This window comes from Colossoma macropomum, unplaced genomic scaffold (assembly GCF_904425465.1).
Source record: "Colossoma macropomum unplaced genomic scaffold, Colossoma_macropomum, whole genome shotgun sequence".
NCBI classification, from domain to species: domain Eukaryota; kingdom Metazoa; phylum Chordata; class Actinopteri; order Characiformes; family Serrasalmidae; genus Colossoma; species Colossoma macropomum.
Window position 1 is genome coordinate 46383642 of NW_023494787.1, and position 21670 is coordinate 46405311.

General features: G+C 39.0%; 1 protein-coding gene across 2 annotated transcripts in view; it reads right to left on the reverse strand.

The window, feature by feature from the left end:
- Window positions 1-18019: 18019 nt before the first annotated feature.
- Window positions 18020-21670, reverse strand: part of LOC118806186 (solute carrier family 45 member 4) — a 90200-nt gene continuing 86549 nt past the window's right edge. For both annotated transcript variants that reach the window (XM_036567595.1, XM_036567596.1), the window contains one exon: window positions 18020-20646. In XM_036567595.1, the coding sequence (XP_036423488.1) occupies window positions 20275-20646 (372 nt within the window). In that variant the 3' untranslated portion in view covers window positions 18020-20274. The remainder of the gene's footprint in view (window positions 20647-21670) is intronic.

A 21670-nucleotide genomic window follows, 5' to 3' on the forward strand; every position in this document is an offset into this window, starting at 1 on the left:
CTGGCGCTGGCTGTCAGAGGTGGAATCTCTCTGTGAGCACGCAGTGATAATGCTCTCAGCCCTGCTGGCCTCTGCTCCGCCACTTACTGCTGTCACGGCTGAAATGGCACTCATGTTTATCGCCTCTCAGAAACACAACACAAACATTACGCCTCGCCGTCTGCAAGTCTAACACAGACACGGGCGGCTTTGAGATCGCACAGCATCGCCTGCAAAATACAAAACAGATAACTAATAAATTATTTCAGATTTAGCGATTGTGTATTAGGTTTTAGGTAGAATGTTTTTATTTTAATTACAAATAATGTACAGGTTTAAGGGTTTCAGTGTCATGTAGTGCAAAAATAATGTGTAAATATAGAAGCAACAGAACAAAAAGGAGTGCATTATCGTGAAAAACATCACGGCTGTGATTTGGTGGCTGTTGATCATCAGAGCTGTAATGTTATTTGCTATATCACTCCACCTAGACTGATCTTTTGCTTTTGTATAAAATTGCAAGGGTACAAATAAGCATTCTACCTGTACCTCACAAAAATGTTTTTTTTCTGAATGAAAGATCCCCTTAATGCAGATACCATTGATCAGACTGAGAATCTGAAGGAAAGCTGGGAAAATGACCAAAGACCATTCTAAGGAAAGGTTATAGACATGCATAAGATAAGGCTACACAATAATATTTGAGTGTTTGCATTTCCCAGTTAGCACAAAGGGATCCATTGTGAGGAAATGGAAGCTGCATCTTACCACCCAGGCATATTTATGGTGTAGAGGTACATGCAGGGCACATCATGACTCCTGGTTCCTATCACTACCACTGTAAACTTCATCAAATGAACCACATCTACAATGAACCATTTCACATCAAACCACCCTGAATGACTCTTTACATGTCAACCGATTTAATTATTCTTTTCTAACTGAATTTACTACAACTCCATTTCCAAAAAAGTTGGGACGCTGTGCAAAATATAAATAAAAACAAAATGCAATGATGTGCAAAAAATAAGGGATATTTTATTGAAAATAGTACAAATGTCGAAACTGAGAAATTGTATTGTTTTTTGAAAAATATTTGCCTATTTTGAATATGTTGCCACACATTCCAAAAAAGCAAATGAAATGGTAATAAAAGGTTGGTAAAGTTGTGTAAAGTTGTGTAAAAAAAACACCTGGTGGTTGATTGGCAACAGGTCAGTAACATGATTGGGTATAAAAAGAGCATCTCAGAAAGGCTTTCAGAAGTAAAGATGAGGAGGGGTTCACCACTATGTGAAAGGCTGCACAAGCAAAAATTCAAGAATAATGTTTATCAATGTAAAATAGCAAAGAACTTTTGCTTTTCATCATATATGGTAAATAATATTGTTAAAAGATTCCGATCCAGAAATGCTGCCACCTTCTCTGGGCCCAAGCTCATTTAAAACGGACTGAGGGGAAGTGGAAAAGTGTCCTGAGGTCTGATAAATCAACATTTAAAATTCTTTTTGGAAATCATGGACACTGTGTCCTCCGGACAAAAGACCACTCAGCTTGTTATCAGTGCACAGTTCAAAAGCCAGTATTCATGATGGTATGGGAGTGCCTTAGTGCACATGGTATGGCTGATGTGCACATCTGTGTAGGCGCCATTAATGCTGAACGATATATATGTTTCGGCAACATGTGCTGCCATCCAGATGGCGTGTTTTTCAGGGAAGGCCTTGCTTATTTCAGCAAAACAATGTAACATTCTGCATGTATTACAACAGCATTATTCCATAATAAAGAGTCCGGGTGCTAAACTGACCTGCCTGCAGCCCAGATTTGTCACCTGCTTAAACATTTGCTGCATTATGAAATGAAAAATACGACAAAGGAAACCCTGAACTGATGAGCAGCCGAAATTCTATATCAAACAAAAACGAGAAAGCATTTCACTTTCAAAACTACAGCAATGTCTCCTCAGTTCCCAAAAGCTTACAGAGTGTTGCTAACAGAAGAGGTGATGAAACACAGTGGTAAATATGCTCCCATCCCAACTTTTTTGAAACGTGTTGTTGGCATCAAATTCAAAATGGACATATATTTTTCAAAAAACAACAAAAATTTTCAGTATCAATATTTGATTTGTGTTCAATATTTGATCTGTAGTATTTTCCTTTAAAAATATGGTTTACATGATTTGCATATCAATGCATTCTAGTTTTATTTACATTCTACGCAGTGCCCCAACTTTTTTGGAAATGAGGTTGTATACACACACACACACACACACACACATATATAGGTATAGATTTGCTATATTAAGTTACAGTACATACATATGATATTCATATGACAAAATAAGTGCACTGTTCAGATATAACAATGCGGGCAGACCACTTTTCAAACAATCCGATTGCATTCCAGGAAATAGCTGTTATATCATTTTAGATCAGTATGCAGGATGAACGTACAACAGGTAACTGTACAAAATGAGTACCAGCAGCAGCTCATTCATAATAAAGGAGAGCGAGCTAATGAGAAGGGAGGTACAGGTACAGTCTATTATTCACTCTTATGCACCTTCTGAACATGTTACATTAAAGGCAGGGTTTTCCTGGAATATAGGCAAAGGGATTGTTCTTTTCCTCTCTGACATGAGTCACAAAACAGCAGCCTGAATCTCATCAAAGCATAACAGTCTGACAGTATTAAAGAAAAAAAAAAGAAAGAATGAATAATTGATTTATTCATTAGAGGAATATGACATCCGTATTGAGCTTTATGACATTAATAAAGCTGTACCATTTCTAAAAATGGCCTTGAGAAAAAGTGAATTTCCCCTGCGATTCATCACGGCTTCCCGCTGAACGCTCCTCCGCTGGTACACTCTGTCACCCCCACAGGACCCATTAGGTATTCCTCCCCTGCGCTGAATTACCTTTCCTCTGTCTCACTGTCCACTCCGTATGGACAAAATGAAAGCGCACGGGGTGCATATTGCAAATCAACGTTCTGTCAGTTTGAGCGGAACTGTAACTCACACCTAGACGATGATTCATATCAGGTGCTGAATCAGGACTTCTTCCCATATGGCTTCATCACGTGGGTGATGGTGTGACTGTTAGACTGTATGAAGATCTGAAATGTAATATAGCATCACTGTCATCAGCTGTGCTTTCTGCTGTATGAACATTTCATGGTGAATGGATCAATATAAATGTTAAAAAGCAATGCTTTTTTAATGTTATATTAAATCTCCTACATATTTCTTGCATTTTTTTATCTTAGATCAACTTAATACATTTATATAGTTTTATATACTGAAAAACAGTCATAATTTATTTTTGCATGACCAACAGCCTGTTTTTGTTACTGTGTCTTTAAGACTTCTATATGATGAGCTCTGTTCCGATTGGCTGCTCTGCATTGTGGCTCATTCAAAAGCAGTACAGACCGAAACACTCCTTATAACTTCAGCATGAATGGGCGGGGCTAAACTGCTGTAGGCTGAATAGGTGGATAAGGTAAAGTATTTGTAGCCATATTATTGTCTGTGAGGGAGCCTTTAGAGACATGAAACTCTTCAGATGTCTGGTTCCTATCACCACCACTGTGAGCAATTCTGCCACAGTAAGTTTCTCTAGAATGGAGCATTTCACACCAAACCACTCTGAATGACTTTGTTTACATCCTAATGATTTAATTATGCAGAAAAAAATGAAAAATCAGTGGAACTTTACTTTAGGCATGCACACTGAGAAAGAGGGTTTCAGCATAATAAGATGCCAGTTCAGCCCCACATTAGCCACGTTTACATGCAGCCTGATAATCCGTTAATAATCCGACTAATAGCTCAATCGGAATAGATTACGCCCATCTAAACACTTCAATCGGAATAGTCTAGTCTGACAGAGGCCATTCGGAATACAATTTCTATCCGACTGAACGAGGTGGGTAATCCTGTAAATAATCCGTTAAATAGAAGAATAATATCTGTGTAAACGCCTGTATCTGATTACATTCCCAGTCGGAACATGTAAGTAAGTTCTGATCATGTGCGTTGCGTCATATCAAAAGCACAGAACTGATAAACCGGCTCTGGCAAAAGTTTATACCGTTCAACATGGCGGAGCAGAAACTGGTCTGCAGAGGAGACGTAGTTTATGCTCTGATCTTTAAAAGACGGCGGTGGGACGGACGTCCAGCTTATGTGTCTCAGAACACGACGTCTTCCTCTCGGCCTTCTTTAATAAGGACATGTGAAGCACGTTTTCCTGAGTCTGACATTATTTTAAAGCAATTAAAAACTCCAGCGCGCCAACTGGAAACTCATCTCACTCTGACTGGACCTCACGTGATGCTCGCTGTCATGGTAACGTTTACTCTGAGTGGTACTCCACGCATGCGCATCATTTTGGATTGGATTATTTGTAGTGAGCATGTAAACGAAGATTTTCTTCAGATTGTTGAATAGAGTGTTCATATAAACACCTCAGTCTTAATCTGTAATTGGAATGTATTCATTCGGATTGGCAAAAATCTTTGCATGTAAACACAGCCATTGATCACAAAATGTTGACCCAAACCTCAGAATGGTCTGACCCACAGTATCTGAACAAACTCACCACTATTAAAATCCACAGTGCCTGCATTGATCACAGAGTCTTTGTCATAACCTAGAATTACGAACATTACAGTGGGTGGAGCTTTTTTCTATGAAGACCCTCAGCAATGGAGTAATCTCGTCAGTACTTTGTTTAGGCATTTGGTTAATAGATTGTTTTCTCTTCCAGCAAAGATGCAGATCTTGGAGTTCTTGGACATAGAGAGTTATGATAACTGAGATGTTAGTGCTTTCATTCTGCCACTGTCCCCCAATCACAGGTTTTCTGATGTGGACAGAAGTGGTGTTGATGTCCCAGGGTGCCCTCATGCCAGTGCTGCTTTCTAGCCCCTACTAGTGAACCTCTTAAACCCTAAGGGACCAGGTGGGGGTCCACACTTCAAGGAATGATTCGAAAAATCAAACTGACACAATTTCCCACTTACCCCAGATGTCTGGTGTCCAAATTTTACTTCTTTAGTTTTGAACTGGAGCTACGAGACTAATGTTGCTAACAAACACTAGAACTCAATAGTCACCCAAATCTTTTTCATAATTACATCCCAAAAACTTCTCTCATCTCAAACCAGCCCAGCTTCATTAAGGCTGCACAGACTTGCCAGTATGGTATAGGACACAACATGACCTACAGTGAATTATAAAAATGAAAAATCTTCACAAAGTGGCTGACAGAGTTCAGCTATACAGTGAAGTTTTGCTCATGTTTATAACTCACAGTAAGTCATACTGTGTCCTAAACCACATCAACAAATCTGCACAAGTTTAATGAAGAGCTGGACTGGTTTGAGCTGGTTGAGCAGGACGTTTGGCAATGTATTTATGAAAAACAGTTGGGTGACTATTGAGTTCTAGTGTTTGGTAGCAACATTAGCCTCGCAGCTCCAATTTAAAAGTGAAGTAAAGTAAAATTTGGACACCAAACATATCTTGGCTGATTGACTACATGTGGGGTGAAAGGAATACTCTACCTTTGCTCAGTTTATGTTCATTAGCAAAGGAAACTGATGAGATTGTTTGTTTGACTAGAATAGCCACCCTTCCAGGAAAAAGGATGTAAGAAGTGTTCTAGGATAATTGTTATAATTCAATATGTGTTGATAAAGTGCAGGGATTAAACTCTGTTAAGCTCTATAAAAATGTGTTATTGAACACAATTCAACAAGAACCACCTTGCTATTACAGTACTCAGTTTTGCAGCTGTCCCCTAAAGCCCCGGAGAATAAAAACGGATTTGATTTTCAGCTCTATTCCACTGTTTCACATCTGTGCTTGGAAATATGTGTTGTTTTCCTGCCAGGCTTCAGAAACAAAGGATTCTAAAATTGGCCAGTCGCTCTTCTGTTGTGGCTATGTATGTCACTGACAAGATGGCAGGACAAACAAAATGGATAAAAGCCAAAAATCATTTTTAACTATGAAAAGAGGCTTTATTTGTACCATTTATACATCCACTGGGAGTCAATCTGTCACAAGTTTGTTTTTTTTTTTCCTTTTTTTGTCTTAAACTGTCTTTCAGCTATTTAGTTACACCACCTGATATGCAGGCCAGTGTACTAGTGTGGTCAGTGCCCTCCTCAGTTCTTCGGGTTTGCTTTGAGTAAAAGTATTACATCTGAATTATACCCCATTATTTGAAACAGCCTCTGACTTTAAGCTAGGAATCAAATGAAATGTATTCAGCCTTGTTATGATTTTGATGAGTTTTATTATTAGCTGGTTACCTGCTTACCCTGCAGGGTCACCTCATTTCTTTAATCTGAAAGTCAAAGAGGTTCAGGGTATTAAAAACAGGCTGAATGTGTCATTAAGAGAAGAAACAGCAAAGGTCCTTGGATGTAACCCTGAGGGACCCCACAAGCAAAAACATTTGGCTCGGGGACTGTCCTGCCCTTGTTTACTCTATGGACTCTAGGTCAGTCAGATTTGAACTTACTAATAAGTCACTGAGTGTGTTTACATGCACACTAATAATACAGTTATAATAATGCAGTCATGGATGGTGGCAGGTGCGAGACTGCTCAAGTGGTCTCGAAAACAGCATACTGTGATACAATACATTAAAGCTGTTATCTGACTTCAAAGAAGTCTGATAAAGACGCCAGGCTATTCCTGCTGACCAAACAAAAAACAAGTATGTGTCATATGAAGAAAATGATCATATTTGGTCCATTTTTAATGGCAGTGTGGATGTAGCCTTAGTAGTTTTTGGTTGCACCTTGTTTTAAAAATCGCCTGCCTCAAAACGCACCAGGCCCTCTGACAAAAGGTAGAAGTCTGGTTTGCATCATGGTGGCATCATGTGTAATCAAACCCCTCATAAAACCCATTAAACCATAACCCCCCCATTAAACTGTGACCCCCTAATAAATATGTGCCAATACAGTGACTCAAGCAGCTTGAATTTTATGCCACTTTTTTAGTGGGTGTATTGTTGGGCTGCAAAGCAACTAGAGCTGCATATGTCATATATTTCAAAAGAAATCTGTTTATTGACTGAGTCTGCATACCTGGAGATTTCCAATTCTCAGAGTATTTATGTGCATGTAAACACAGTGGCTATATATTTGCCAAAATATGACTATTGTATATATAAAGATATTGTGAAAATCCAGCGCATTCACCTTGTACAACCTCTACCTGCAGAGGACAGGGCGACGTATCGGAGGACATGTTCAGTTTCCTTCTGCTTAACGATGAAAATACGCTCTGGGAGTAGCTCCTCAAGGGGATGGACAAGCGCAGCACAAACATATCCAGGCTGACACTGCAAAGAATGGACATGGAAAAAGAGAGAGAGAGAGAGAGAGAGAGAGAGAGAGAGAGAGAGAGCGAGAGAGAGAGAGAGATAGAGAGAGCGAGAGAGACAGAGACAGAGAAAGAAACCTTTCTTCATCCCTCAAGGATTCCTATTTCCAATTACCTCTCTTTCACTCCTGGGATCCAATACATTGACCTCACTTAACCTCACTCCTCCATCCATTCTTCCCTCAAGACTCAGGATCTCCCTCTCCAATTACCACACGCCACGCCCAGCGCGTGCACCCCAACACACGCTATACACACACAACACACACTGAAAAGAACGATCTGTTCAATCTACTTGATTCAAATGTGCAGATCATTTCTACATTAAAGGAGCCACATCATGGAAAACCAACATTTGCTTGCTGTTTTAAGAATTCTGAATTCATTGTTTTTTGTGAGGTCATGAAAAAACAACACATTTACACATAAACACCCATTCAGACCTCAGCACTTTAGCTCCGCCCATTCAAGATGACATTATAGGGAATGTTTCAGCATGGACTGTTTTTTTTTTGAATGATGTGCAATACAGTACAATCAAAACTGAACTCATTTACATAAATCAGCCTTAAAGGCACAGTAACAAAAACAGCCTGTTTAATTGAGATAAAGAGGGATTTGAACATGGCTATGAATTAGGGCTGTACATAAAACCACACATGTGTCATAAGAGGACCTCAGTAGAAAAATGCAGCAAAAAAAGTAGGAAATGGGCCCTTTAATAAAACATAACAGTCATTAACAAACATAAGTAAACTGAAAAACAAAAAAAGGACTATATTTCATGCACATTTGTACTGAGTAAATTCAATGGATCATTTTAAAGGAAATATCAAACCTTGTGATACAAATTCAGGCCATAATGTGCGACATACACAGTGTTCAGTTTCTTAGGAGCAGTGACAAATGGGGACTATCAGAGCCAGGCCTTCAGTTTGTGCCGTAAATGTCAAAACTCAGACAAAAAACAAGGAAATAAACTTTACGATGATGCTCATTTCAGCTAGAACTTTTGAAATATGGTGGCACACTGCTGAAAAAAACCTAAACAAAATAGCCCTACTGCATAAAAAAGTAATATGCTTTTTCTCTGTATATAACTAAATCTGTCCATCATTCCTACATGAATAATAAATGACACCAACACAATTATCACCAAAAGTAAACTGAAAGACAAAACTGTGTTGATGTAACATATTTTAGCCTTTAATGAGGAAATCATGTACAGGTAAATTGAATGCATCACTTTTTCAGTGCACAACTTTAAGAAAAATTTGGGCTGCCCTGACTGCAGGTTATACATGAGTCCAATGACTAGAGAGCTAGTCAGACAGCACTGCATAAGCTAACCTGTGACACATGCATGTATTCAACTGTACAAACTGATTAGTTAGCATGATAAACGATTATAGCTGACTAATTGTTGATTGGTCACTTATCTCACCATTAAATAGCCTACTTCATACTGTAGCTCACAGAGCAGCACTGCTTAAGGGACCCAGCGCACTTTCACTCTCCTGTTTGCTGAGTAAATTAGCCCTATCACAGCAAAACACACTAATGTAGCAACTGTAGCAACACCAGACTCTCATAACTGCTTGGTAACCACCCCGATGGCAGATTTCCAACAAAAAGTGTTTTTGATGCTTTATCGATGATGGCTGACTGATGATGCTTCACTGTTTCAGTTTTCATAATTGGGATGGCCAGAAGGCTGCTAGCACCCCTATGGGATTCTGGTAGCATGTTAGCACTAAGCTAACAGTGTTTCAAATGAACATTTTTTGGCCATTCTAGATTAAACACAGATACTCAAAGCTTGTAAAAGACATTATTTGAAGCTTGCAGCAGACAATAACATGTGACCTTGTAGCAGTTTTACACTGTAAAGAGTCCAGATATAGAGTCACAGTCAGTGATGTATCTAGAACTTCCACACAGACTAGAGTCATTTTTTTCCTCACAAAATTGGTTCCATCCATTCTAAATCCAAACACGATTTGTAGGGTCCCTACGGAGCCCTGCTGGTGACATCCCATATAAAAGAAATAATGCATGGCCACACCTTATTAACACATGGGAACAAGATCCTAATGCATGGCCACGATTTAGTAAGGCGTGAGAATAAGATAATTAAGTCTGGAACGAGATCATGCCTTACTAAGTCGTGGCCACGCATTAGGATCTCATTCCCACACCTTACTAAGTTGTGGCCACACATTAGGATCACTTAATTATCTTGTTCCCACACCTTACTAAGTCGTGGCCATGCATTATTCTTATTCATGCAGGATATCACCAGCAGGGCTCTGTAGATTCCTCTGTCAGTTCCTAATAACATGTACTTAATCTGCCAAGTAAGGCCTTCAGTTTAGCTCCTGAAGTCCCAACCAATGAGAGAGCTCGCTTGGCTGTAATCTACCAAGATACCACAAATATTATCTTAAATCCTAACACTTTTCTTTTGGCCGTTTCAACATTTTAACCCTTTTGTTTCCAACCAAAACTTGAAGTAAGAATATTACTACAATACTCAGACAGTATATTGTATTAAATAAAAATAATCTATAAACTACAGCCATGTATTTTCCTTTATTTTACAGAATCCATTAGTGCCCTGAGGCCCTGGAAAGCCCTGAGGGATCCCCTAATGCTTAGGACCCTCCCAAATCCGCTCTATTTCTATTCAAACTGCACAAAAATAAATTACCATGGGATCAAGCAAGATCACTTTTATAGAAATACAACCTCTTACTCTCCACTGAAATCTCCAGAGCTGTGTTGATTAGGATTATTGAAGATTCTGCTGCATATCTCCTCCAGCGACGAACAGAATCATATCCGCAAATTGAATTACCACCTAATCAAACTACCTTCCTGGCCTAAGAGCTCCTCTGTAAATATGGGGCTTTTAATTGGGACTGACACTATAGCCACAATTGTATTTATGACCAAGGGGCATCCAGCAAGATGAAGGAAATTATATATATGACCAACTGCGCATCATAGCGAGTTTAGTCTTGACAAAACAGGCCTTGAGTTTCGCCAGCATGCATGATTGTGCAACATTCACTTTGAAATTAAATATAAAGCTATCTTATTGAGTGTTATGGTTCTTGTCACTTCTCTGTCAGCAGAAAACCCCACCCAACCGTCAGGACCACCCAAACAGTCTCCCAGTAAGCAATGTCACAGTAAGGCCCAATCCCATTTCACCCTTTGCCCCTACCACTTAGCCCTTACTCCTCCTTTTTGCACGTTCACACCTAGGGGTGGGTGTCCTGATTTTTGTTAGATAGGATATGTCGAGATATTTTTGTTAGAGCTTCATGACCCTCCAAACAGAGGTTTTCCAGAGGTGCACTCCAAACAGAGTGTTATGAGAAAAAAGATGGCTGCACAAACGACCAAAGAAACCCACAAATGTATTTTCTCAGTTTTAAAAAATATGATAACCACTGTATTACCATAGTTTAATGTTGTTTTACTGTATTATGGTCTTTTTCTTCCTACAAGCATAAAAATCGCTAGTAGTATGCTGATTTATCGGTAGCTAGCTAGCTAAATTCCCGTTCCACCTTAACCCTCTATTGCACGAATTATTACTTAAACATGATAAAAAAGTTTTCATGTGTTTTTGTTATTTAAAATTGCTTAAATAATGGAAATATAAAATCTAAAAAAAAGCACCATAAAATCTAATTTTTCTCTAAAAACATCCTTTTATTGAAAACAAGACCCAACAAATCCAACTTATACTTAGTTAAATGTGTAACCCAATATTTACAAATATTGGAAATGAATACAATTTCAATTGGTATTTGGAATATATGGTAATAACAACATGATAATAAAAAATGGTCTGGTCATGTGGTGTCATACAGTATTTGTCCTTTCAAAATAAAAGACCCTTTCAGCTAGGATTGGGCGATAATAAATAATCCCGCCCCCTGTAGACACCTGCTTGTTCAATGTATCTTCTGAAATGAAGAGTATTAATAGAGAGTTCGTCCCCCTTTGCTGCAGTAACAGCCTCTACTTTTATGGGAAGGCTTTGCACTAGATTTTGGAACATTGCTGTGAGGATCTGATTGCATTCAGCCACAAGAGCATTAGTGAGGTCAGGTACTGATGCTGGATAATCAGTTCTGGATCACTCCAACTCATCCCAAAGGTACTGGATGGAGCTCTGTCAGTTCCACCGCTCCACAGCAGGTTTGCATTGGGGTGCTTCAGTGTGTCCCAGGCTATTGGTCACAGCTCGTCTACAGAGATTCGACAGGCTGTTTGTGCACACTGAACACCTGTGTTAGCAATAGGTGCAGCTAAATTTACTAATTAGAAGGGAGGTCCACACACTTTTGGAGACACAGCTTGTAGCAATGAGACATTTATCTCAGTTTACCGAACTAAACATCACTCGTCGCAAAGATTAGTCACATTGAGTTATATTTATCCTCATCTCCTCTTTGTACGATGACTGGATTTAGTGAGTGAGTCTCTGTTTCTACTCAGTAATGAAGTCAGATTGGAAATGCACCAAACACAAAAACATAACAAGAAGATAAGCTGGCTATAGCCTAAATAGAGACAATATAAGCAAATTGAACTTTTTTACCCGAGGTAGTTCATGCCTCAAGTCATATTAAGCACAATTCATCATATTGTATCATTTCAACCTCTTTTTCCACACTAAATACGAGGGGAGTTTATGCTCATCTTGCAATCTTAATGTTGGATATTAAAGAATGAATCTTTTCAATGTCTTTTTTTGTAAATGCATAAAAGACATTAGCTTTGTTTCAGGTAGCTGATGTCCCAACAAGATCTACAATGCATGTAATAGCAGTGGGTTATATATATATATATATATACCCTGTCTGAGTCCTTATAAAGGGAGCACGTTCACAAAACTGGTACGTTTAGTTTTTGTTCAACATTAATAATTTGTTGAGGGATCTTTGACAGGCTTTCTCAAGCATGACATGCCCATCACACAAAACTTGGCAGTTTTTGGAGAAAAGTCATGTCATTTATTATAGTATAAAAGAGTCATTCTACAGAAACGTCCACTTTTCTATGTATCCTTAGGTGTCACTGGTGTTACCGATCCTCAGTGGTGATCCTCATATAAGAAAGGTAACACCAGAGACATTTTTGATAAAAAATGCATTTTACTAAAAGGCTGCTACAGAGCATCAAACCACATGTTGTCATTCATGGAATATCCACTAAAATATGTAATTTAATCCATTTGTATTTGTATTTTTTCACAATTACCTAAGAATAAAGTCGGTCACATCAGTGACTTCAGCTAAAAGCTTCATATGAAATCATGAGCTAAAGGGAAAATCTCTGATAACTGAAAGACACAGTGGACTCACCATGTGCTTTTCTTCATAGATCCTCAGAAAACAGGTAAAAGGAAGTCGAGTGATGTCATCAGTGTGACTTTTATTTCAGAATAAGAGAGTTTTAGTTATGCAGTAACACCAGTGACACGACTCCTGGGGACAATAACTTTCATTATATATTTTATAATATTTATTTGGCTTTTGTTTTCTTTATGTCATTTAATTTATATATTCCATAGTCATGTATAGATTATTGTAGTTAAAATTGCAGGGACGAGCTCTTCTTTGGTGCTTGGAATTCTAGATAATTGATTTAAAAAACAACATTGCTGAATTGATGGCTGAAGAAGGTGCAATTGTTAAAATAACTTATTGCTTTATTTTAAAATATAAATGAATTGTAACCCTAACATGTTTTTTAAGTGTAATATATCTGTAAATGCCAGGGATGCAAAAATGGACGTTTCTGTAGAACGACCCAAAAACTGAGGTTAGAAGTTTTAACAGTGACAATATGGAGTGTAGCAGCCAGATTAGCCTAGTGTGATGAGGTTCTCAGTCATTTCACTCAGAAACTGAATGTTTACTAAAGAAGCCTGTTTTGTCCTGCGTAGGACAAAAACTGATTTCCTGACATGATAAGATTTGAAATGAGCAGGTCTGTTTGGCCCTGATCTGGTGGAATGACTCTACAGCCAGCTTGCTGTGAGGTGTGAAGCTATTTACTAAACAGTCACACATGGATCCCTTCTGGAAAAAACCCCACCTCATTTTTCTGATCATGCTCTTTGTGGTCGTGACCGTCTAGACAAAAATGGCTGATGTCCCTGAAGAAGGAACAGGCAGATTTCTCAGCAGAGGCCTTGTGAATCCAGGCGATGTTGCAGCACCTGGAGCTCAAAGCTTCCCTCATAGTAACGCCTGTACGGCAGCACCACCTGGTGGCTGAACTGTGGAGCGCAACCTCAGCATTCAACGCCACAGCTTAAAGGAGAAGTCCAGCAAGTTTTCTAAAGTTTAGTATATTTGATTCATTAAAGTGTAAACAAAGTCATTGAGAGTGGTTTGATTAGAAATGCAATTAAAAAAATACATTAATGGCAGAGAGAGAGAGAGACAAAATAGTCCCAGAAGACTTTTTTTTTTGCTTTTAGTTTCCAAATGAGACCACTAATTTCCTGTAGAATACCTTTAAATCCCATTAGAAAACCATCAAATGCATTTAGAATCAGCCACTGGTCACCTGTTAAACCATTAGGGTCCTCAACACTGTGATATCAACCCAATAAAAAGCCAAAACACATTACAAAACCAGTAAGAACACTTAATAGTTAATGGTTTCTATGTTTTTTTTTTCCAGCAGGGAAAATGACCACATTTGTGTTGTAGACATCATGACTCCTGGCTTCTATCACCACCACTGCTGAAATTCTGAGCAGAAATTCACACTAGTTCAGCTGCATGTCACACAAATTCCCATCATACCATCAGTGCAGTGTCAGTAAGAACTTACTCAACTTCCTCAGCTGTCATATGAGGCTTTGGATAATGTCATGGAGCCATGGAGACATGGAGCCAGAAGGTAGTGGAGGAGTTAAAGAGGAGTTTCTGCATTTCTGGCCACCTTAAGGTTCTAAGATCTGAAAGGAGGAGGCAGCATTTGAAGGAATGTCTGAAATCTCTAATTTGGCTCAATTTCATTTCCAGCTATGAGGCTGGGCTCCTTTTCATACGTACAGCGCTCTTCGTGTCAACTGAGATGTTCACAGTACTGTGGACTTCAGACCGGAGCCGTGCCAGGCCTGCTTAGCTTAATGTCTCAATAAGGCATTGCTGAAACAGTGCCATGGTGGCTCTGGGGTCAGTTTTGAGTTTGAGTGTCTCTTATTGCACAAGTAAAAATAGCCAAAGGGCCACTTGTAGCAGATGTTATAGCACTGTAGGGGTCATATTTCAATTAACCACTAGATGGCAGCATCTTTAAATGTAGGCCTACATGCGTAGTCTCAGCAGTGATGCTTTAGTCTGTAGAGTGAGATGATGTATCTTGATTGTGTGAGGAACTTTTAATAAACTACAGCTGCTTTGGGGTTGATTAGTGGGATGTTTAAGACTTTTGTTAGCTGGCGAATGCAGAAAGAAGGCAGCTGGCTGATGTTAATAGTAACAAGCCAAATTTCTCATTGTAGTCATATACCTGTAGTAACTGTCCTCAAATCATCCACACAATGGAGAGAATTAATTACTTAAATTACAGAAATTATCTGGCAAATCAATAAGGTGAAAAGGTAAAAGCTAAAGTTAGCAAGGTGCTGGCTATCCAGATACTTTGGCTTCTGTTTTTGAGGTTGAACAGCTAGGGGGGCTAAAAGCTAAAGTTAGCAAGATTACCTGCTTATGTGGTTAAAGACTTACTTTTTATGACTGAAAGAGCAAAACAAAACAAAATAAAACAAACAACTCTCTCTGGATAGCATTTTGTGCTAAATAAAGACAGAATGGCTGTTTATGGTTTTGTACAAATAAGGGGGCTAAAAGCTAAAGTTAGGAAAATTACCTGGCTAATTACTTTACCTCAGTTTGGCTATTTTTCCTGACTGAAAGGACAAAAAAAACTCTCTCTTGCTGGCATTTCAGTGCTAAATAAAGACAGAATGGCTGTTTCTTTATGACTTTGTACAACAAATAAGGAGTCTAAAAGCTAGTACAGTTAGCAATATTACCTGGCTATGTAGTTAATTATCTCCAGTTTGGCTTCCTTTTTTCTATTTTAATTTTAAGCTATGATTTTGTATAAATAAGGGAGCTAAAACCTCAAGTTAGCAATAATACCTGGCTATGTAGTTACCTTACCTCAGTTTGGCTATTTTTTCTGACTGAAAGGGCAAAAGAACTCTCTCTGGCTAGCATTTTTGTGCTAAATAAAAACAGAATGGCTGTTTTCTTTGTGACTGTACAACAAACAAAGGGACTACAAACTGAAGTTAGCGAGATTACCTGGCTGTGTAGTTAATTTGCCTCAGTTTGACATTTTTTCTGACTGAAACAGGGAAAACAAACCCTCTCTCTCACTAGAATTTTGTGCTAAATAAAGACAGAATTGCTGTTTTCTTTATGATTTTGGACAAATAAGGGGGCTAAAAGCTAAAGTTAGCTAAATTACCTGGCTATGTAGTTACCTTATCTCAGATTGGCTATTTTCTCTGACTGAAAGGGCAAAAGAACTCTCTCTGGCTAGCATTCTTGTGCTAAATAAAGACAGAATGGCTGTTTCGTTATGATTTTGTACAACAACTAAGGGGTCTAAAAGCTAAAGTTAGCAATATTACTTGGCAATGTAGTTAATTTATCTCAGTTTGGCTTCTTTTTTTTCTAACAAAGGGCAAAGAAAACTCTGTCTATGCTAAATAAAGACAGAATTGCTGTTTTCTTTATGATTTTGTTTGACGACTGAAGTAAGAGTTACACTAATGCTAGCTTGGTTGTATTTATTAGCGTGTAGATCAGTGGCCAGGCTAGCGGTCAGGATTAGTTGGCACCACAGGGATTTACAATAGTTGTATGGTGCATTTAAGTAATACATGCTGGGTACTGTAGTGAGAGAACACATGAATGAAAAATGGAAAATTCTGTAAAGCTGGTACTGCTGTGCTTCAATACCGCAGAACACTTCAAACAACATGAACTCGGCGTCAGACGAAGAAGGAAAGGAATCGGAATCGTTTCTTTCAATGATTCTTTAAAGGTGCATTCAATACAGTGTTCCTGAATAGTTCTACATTTGAAGGCTCGAGCATATATACAGATGTTATATACAAGTCTTATAGAAAACAAAACTAATAAAAAATAATCAGCTCATTATAGCAGCAAAAGAAACTATTTAAAAGAAATATATACAACTTTCAAATAACAAGGCATATAGTACACTGCAAATGTTCAGTTTTCCCCCATACATTATAACGCTGAATTAACATCCACCTTCGTTTCTTTAAAATGAAGAACACGGGACGGTCAACTTATATTACAAAAATATTAATAAAGTAAATCAGAGTTGGTGACATTATTTTTTTTCCAATAATAAAGTGAACGATTATTTATCTATTGTTTATCACAGACTACACACATAATGAGAAAACCAATGCGTTATTATAGTTTGAATGGTGACTGTAATTAAAAAAAAAAATGTGTGCTGTAAACCAGGAACTGTAGACAGAAAAGAGTGAGGTGTGATTCTGAAACATATAGACACGCACAGGACTCGCACTCTCACCACTCCGCTTTCCCCAAAGCACACTTCTTCTGCATTTAGTACAACTGTAAATATATCTCTCTTTATCTTTAAATAAAGTCAAAGCATTTTGTTTCACGAGAAAAATAAATATCCACAGTTTTTTTTTTTCTTCTTCTTTTGCAAGATGATTCTTTTCTTAAAACTCTGTGGGGGCTCCGCTCGGCACAGAGATTCAGCTCAGTCCCGGACTAACTTCGTCAACGGTGCGGCTTCCTTCTTAGTCCGAGACTAATCTTAATCTGTGTTGCGCGAGGGCGCCCTCTATGTGCAAGTTGTTTGCAATGTCAGATCTTTTGCTCATAGTTAAACAATACGACAATAGTTACATTCATTGCTTGACATGCCCCCTCATGGAACAGAACTAGTCAAAGTGACCCCCAGTTATTATCTGTGGGAACGTCACTGACTATACACCCATGTCATCATACAGCACTGTGCACAAATCAGAGACCACCTTTCATTTCTTTAATTTACAGTCAAAACAGCTATTAAGTACATTTTATTTAGTTTTCAGTGTCAGAAGCATATATTAATATATATTCAACAGAGAATAGCACATTTTTCAGTATTTAGTGTTCCCACCCTTTGCCTTCATCATAGCTTCCATTCTTTTCAGATGACCTGCTTTTCAAAGAAATCTGCAGGGATATTTTCCCAATCCTATAAAGTTCGGTCTAAAAAGTTGGTTTGTTTTCATGTTTTCTCCTTTTGAGTCTATGTTCTTTTCTCAGTGAGGTTCTTAACAGCTACACATCCTTTCAGACCCACAGTGCTGAGTCGTCTTCTCACAGTGGAAGGATGGACAGAAACACCTGTGGATGTTTCAGATCTGAAGCAGCTTGATTTTCTCCTCTCTCTCAAAGATGAAAGCTTTAGGTTTTGTTTATCTGATGGGGCAGTTTTTGTGGTCTACTAGGTCTTCCAGGTGGTTGTTAGGAGTCCCATTTTCTCGGTAGCTTTTAATCATTTTTAAACTCCAATTTTGGAAACTCCTGCTTTTTTTCATTTGTTCTCCTTTGAGCTTCTCCTTTCCTGTGCAAGTGGATTATTTTTTATCTAATCTCAGAAACATCCCCTGAAAAATGAGCTTAATGGCTGTTTAGGCTGGAAATTAAATAAATGAAGGGTGGTCTCTGACTTGTGCATAGTAGTGTATACCTTCCTTGCATCTTCTAAAAACAAAATATATAAAAAAAAAAGAAAACACAAGCATGGTGCACTTCAAGTATTTCAAATAGAGACTTTCCGGTTTTTTTCTAAACCAGGGTCTCGACTATTCTTAAGCAGTGAGTACATTTCTTAAGTAAATGGGATACACCAAACAGCCTCTCATGCACTAGCCATTATAAAAAAACAAAAAAAAAAAAACAAAAAACAAAAACAAATCACCCCAATATTAAAGGGGAATTCCACCAAACTATTACAATTTCTGCATAATTAAATTCTTTTGAATGACTGTTTAGATCTTAAGGATTTATTCATTCTGAAATTTTGGAAAATTGGTGGAATTTCCCTTTGACACACTCTGAGGCAGGTAACATTATTATTGCAACTGATTTGTCAGCAATGCGGTGTGTTTTTGTTTTCAAGTTTGGTTTCTCTTTTTTACGAACATTCCAAAATAGCAGGTTTCAGCTTATGGTTTTGTTTTAATACTCTATAAAGATACATTAACGGTACAAATCCGCTTCAATGGAACACGAGTATCTTCATAATGTGCTCGACATGCTTTAATGTACTAGACGTGCTAGACAGCATAAAAAAGGAAGTAGCATCGTGTCTAAGTAAATATATCGACGGCATCCTGATCTAAGTTCGCGGCTCGTCCTCCAGCCTTGAGTGAAAGCAGAAACACTCTGACCGGCCAGACCAAGGCTGCGTTATTGCACACCACCCAGAGGTCTCTGTTAGGAGTCCAAAAGAAACAGTTCACAAAAACAGACCAGCTGGAGACGTCCACCACACAATAGCCCGGGTCTTCTCCATCATGGGGCATATTGTGTGGTTGTGGAGCGCAAAACGGGGGCCAAGGCGGAGGCCTAGGAAGAGCCAAGACGATGGAGATGAAGTCGAGGAGGCGGACAGGAGGGGAACCCACCTCCCCAGGAACACACAGCAACTGGATGACAGTGTCAGTAGACTACAAGTGAAAGTGCAGCGCTCCACAGATCCTCAAGAGAGAACAAAATGAAGATGAGAGAGGGGAAAAAAGGGAACGTTCTTTCTGAATCTGCCTCACAGTTCAAGTTCTGCCACAAAAAAGTGCCAGTGGCGGGAGCCAGTCGAAAGGCCCGACGCCGAAATGGTTCTCAAAGCACCTTCCTGGTCATGCTAACCACCAAGCGCAGGCACTCCAATGCAATGACAATACAATGGCACACTTTCAAAAACTCCAAAATGTGCAATCAGAAATGAAGCAAAAGAGATCATTTTAACAGCATCCTCCACAGAGTGTTTCCCCCAAATGTTTGTGTATTTGTTTCTCTCCATTTGGTACACGCTTCAAAAATTCACTTGCAGCATTGCGATTATACCTATATTGTAAAGCATTTCCACGCTTCTGAAGAACGGAGACAGATGACACCTGTTTCTCCATAGTAAAGAACCATGAGAAATGTAGGAATCTTTGAGGGAGAAAGGACTTCTTCTCCTAGCACTGACCTCAACAGTCCTGCACCAACGTAAGCACTTCAAATACAATAATGAAACGTTGAGACGAGGATTTGTGTCTCAGTTTTAACCTTTGGGCGTTTTCCTGATCGTCGACTTCCCCACACACCTGCACACTAAAGCCAAAGAGCCAAGATAGTTTCAAAATATATATTTAAAAAAAACCTCATTGTACTGGGCAACTTTTGGTAATTGTCCTCAACCCTGGACAAAAAAACACAAACATTAAACAAAGTAATATAATTTAGGATTCCACATAAAATTTTTGTTTACATTAGATTTCTTTTAGTCCTCCGTCTTGAGCTTGAAGTGGAAGTCGGAGTGGATGAAGAGAGAGAAAAAGAGAGAGAGTGTAATGCCCTCGCTCCCTTCCCACGAGGCCTGCTCAGAGCTGCCCCCTGGAGACCCTGAGAGGGAAGAACGCCCATCCCTGCCCACCGCAGCCCTGAGATCTGCAACACCAGGTCTAACAAACAAATAAAACGCAACACAACTGAGTGAAAGCTGCTCTATGCTGCCAGGCGCAGGTGAAAGATGGTGGCAATGCTCCGCCGAAAACCGCATCACAGCGTGGACTCGCACTCCACCTTGCAGGTCGTGGTGGCCGTGCCTTTGCGAGTCAGCTTCAGGACGCTGGGCTTTTCGGCCACGCTGTGCTCTCCGTGCCCGTTGCTTGATGAAGTCAACGCTTTGGACTGCTCGGCCTTCGACCCCTCACCATCTGCTGGATAGATGACCAAGAAGCAGGAGGTCAGGAAGCCCAGGAAGGAGCCGCCAGACGCCACGATGGGGATGACCCGCACGCTGCCCACTGCGTCCACCACCGCCCCCAACGCTGACGCCACCAGGATCTGGGAGATGTACACCTGGCAAGACAGGATGGCGCAGTCGATGCCGAAGCCTCGCTTAGAGTTGCCAGGGCTGTGGTGGATATACTGTAAATGAAGAAAACAAAAGCTAGGTTATTATATAATATTGTTCAAGCCCTCCAACATCACTATAGAGTTCTACAGGAGTGGGCGATATGGAAAAAATAGTATATCACGATACTTAAAGAAATTCTCAAGACACACAATAATTATCACAATATTCTGACACACAGATAAAATACGCTAATATTGTCACATTTAAAAACTATGAATAAAACTATGAATACAACAGGGCTGGGCAATATTGCAATGTATATCATTATCGTGATGAATTATGTCATAATACAATATGCTTTTCTAAACATACTGTGGATATCGTCAATGTCTGCAGAACACTGACCAACTGCTTGTTTTATTATAAAGAGAGCAAAATTAGTGCAGTTTAACTGGATTTTTTGTAACAAAGTATGACAAATATTAAATAAACATCATTGTGTTTACAGTTTTTGATAGTATTTTTTAAAATGTAGCACTACTGGTTCTTTTTACTCTACTCCAACTGGCCAGATGTCTGAAAAAACATATGACATACGTACTGTGAAAATTTGTTTGTATGTCACAATATAATAATTTTGCCACATCACCTACCTCTATAATACAATGTTTAGTATTCAACATTTCAAACACTGTTCTGCTCTAAATCCAGTTAAACAGACCTGATTATGTGCTCTTCGTAACAAAACATGAAGGTAGTACTGACAACATCCTCATGCTCAGAAATGCGTATTGTGTATCACAATAACAACAGTGATCGAGATAAAATATGATTAATATAAAACACTGCCATATTCCCACCCCTATTCTGCTCATAAATACTAGGGCTCAATTGATATGATATTAGGGCCCTACTGAAACCAAGAAGAGCTAAAAAAGCTGTAATGTTATATGCTCAAAAAACAGAAGTGTTGATTCGAGTCATATGATTTGGACTCGAGTCTGACTCGAGCCACGAATTTGATGACTTGTGACTTGACTTTGACTTCAACACCAATGACTTGGACTCTGACTCGGACTTCAGCCTTATGACTTG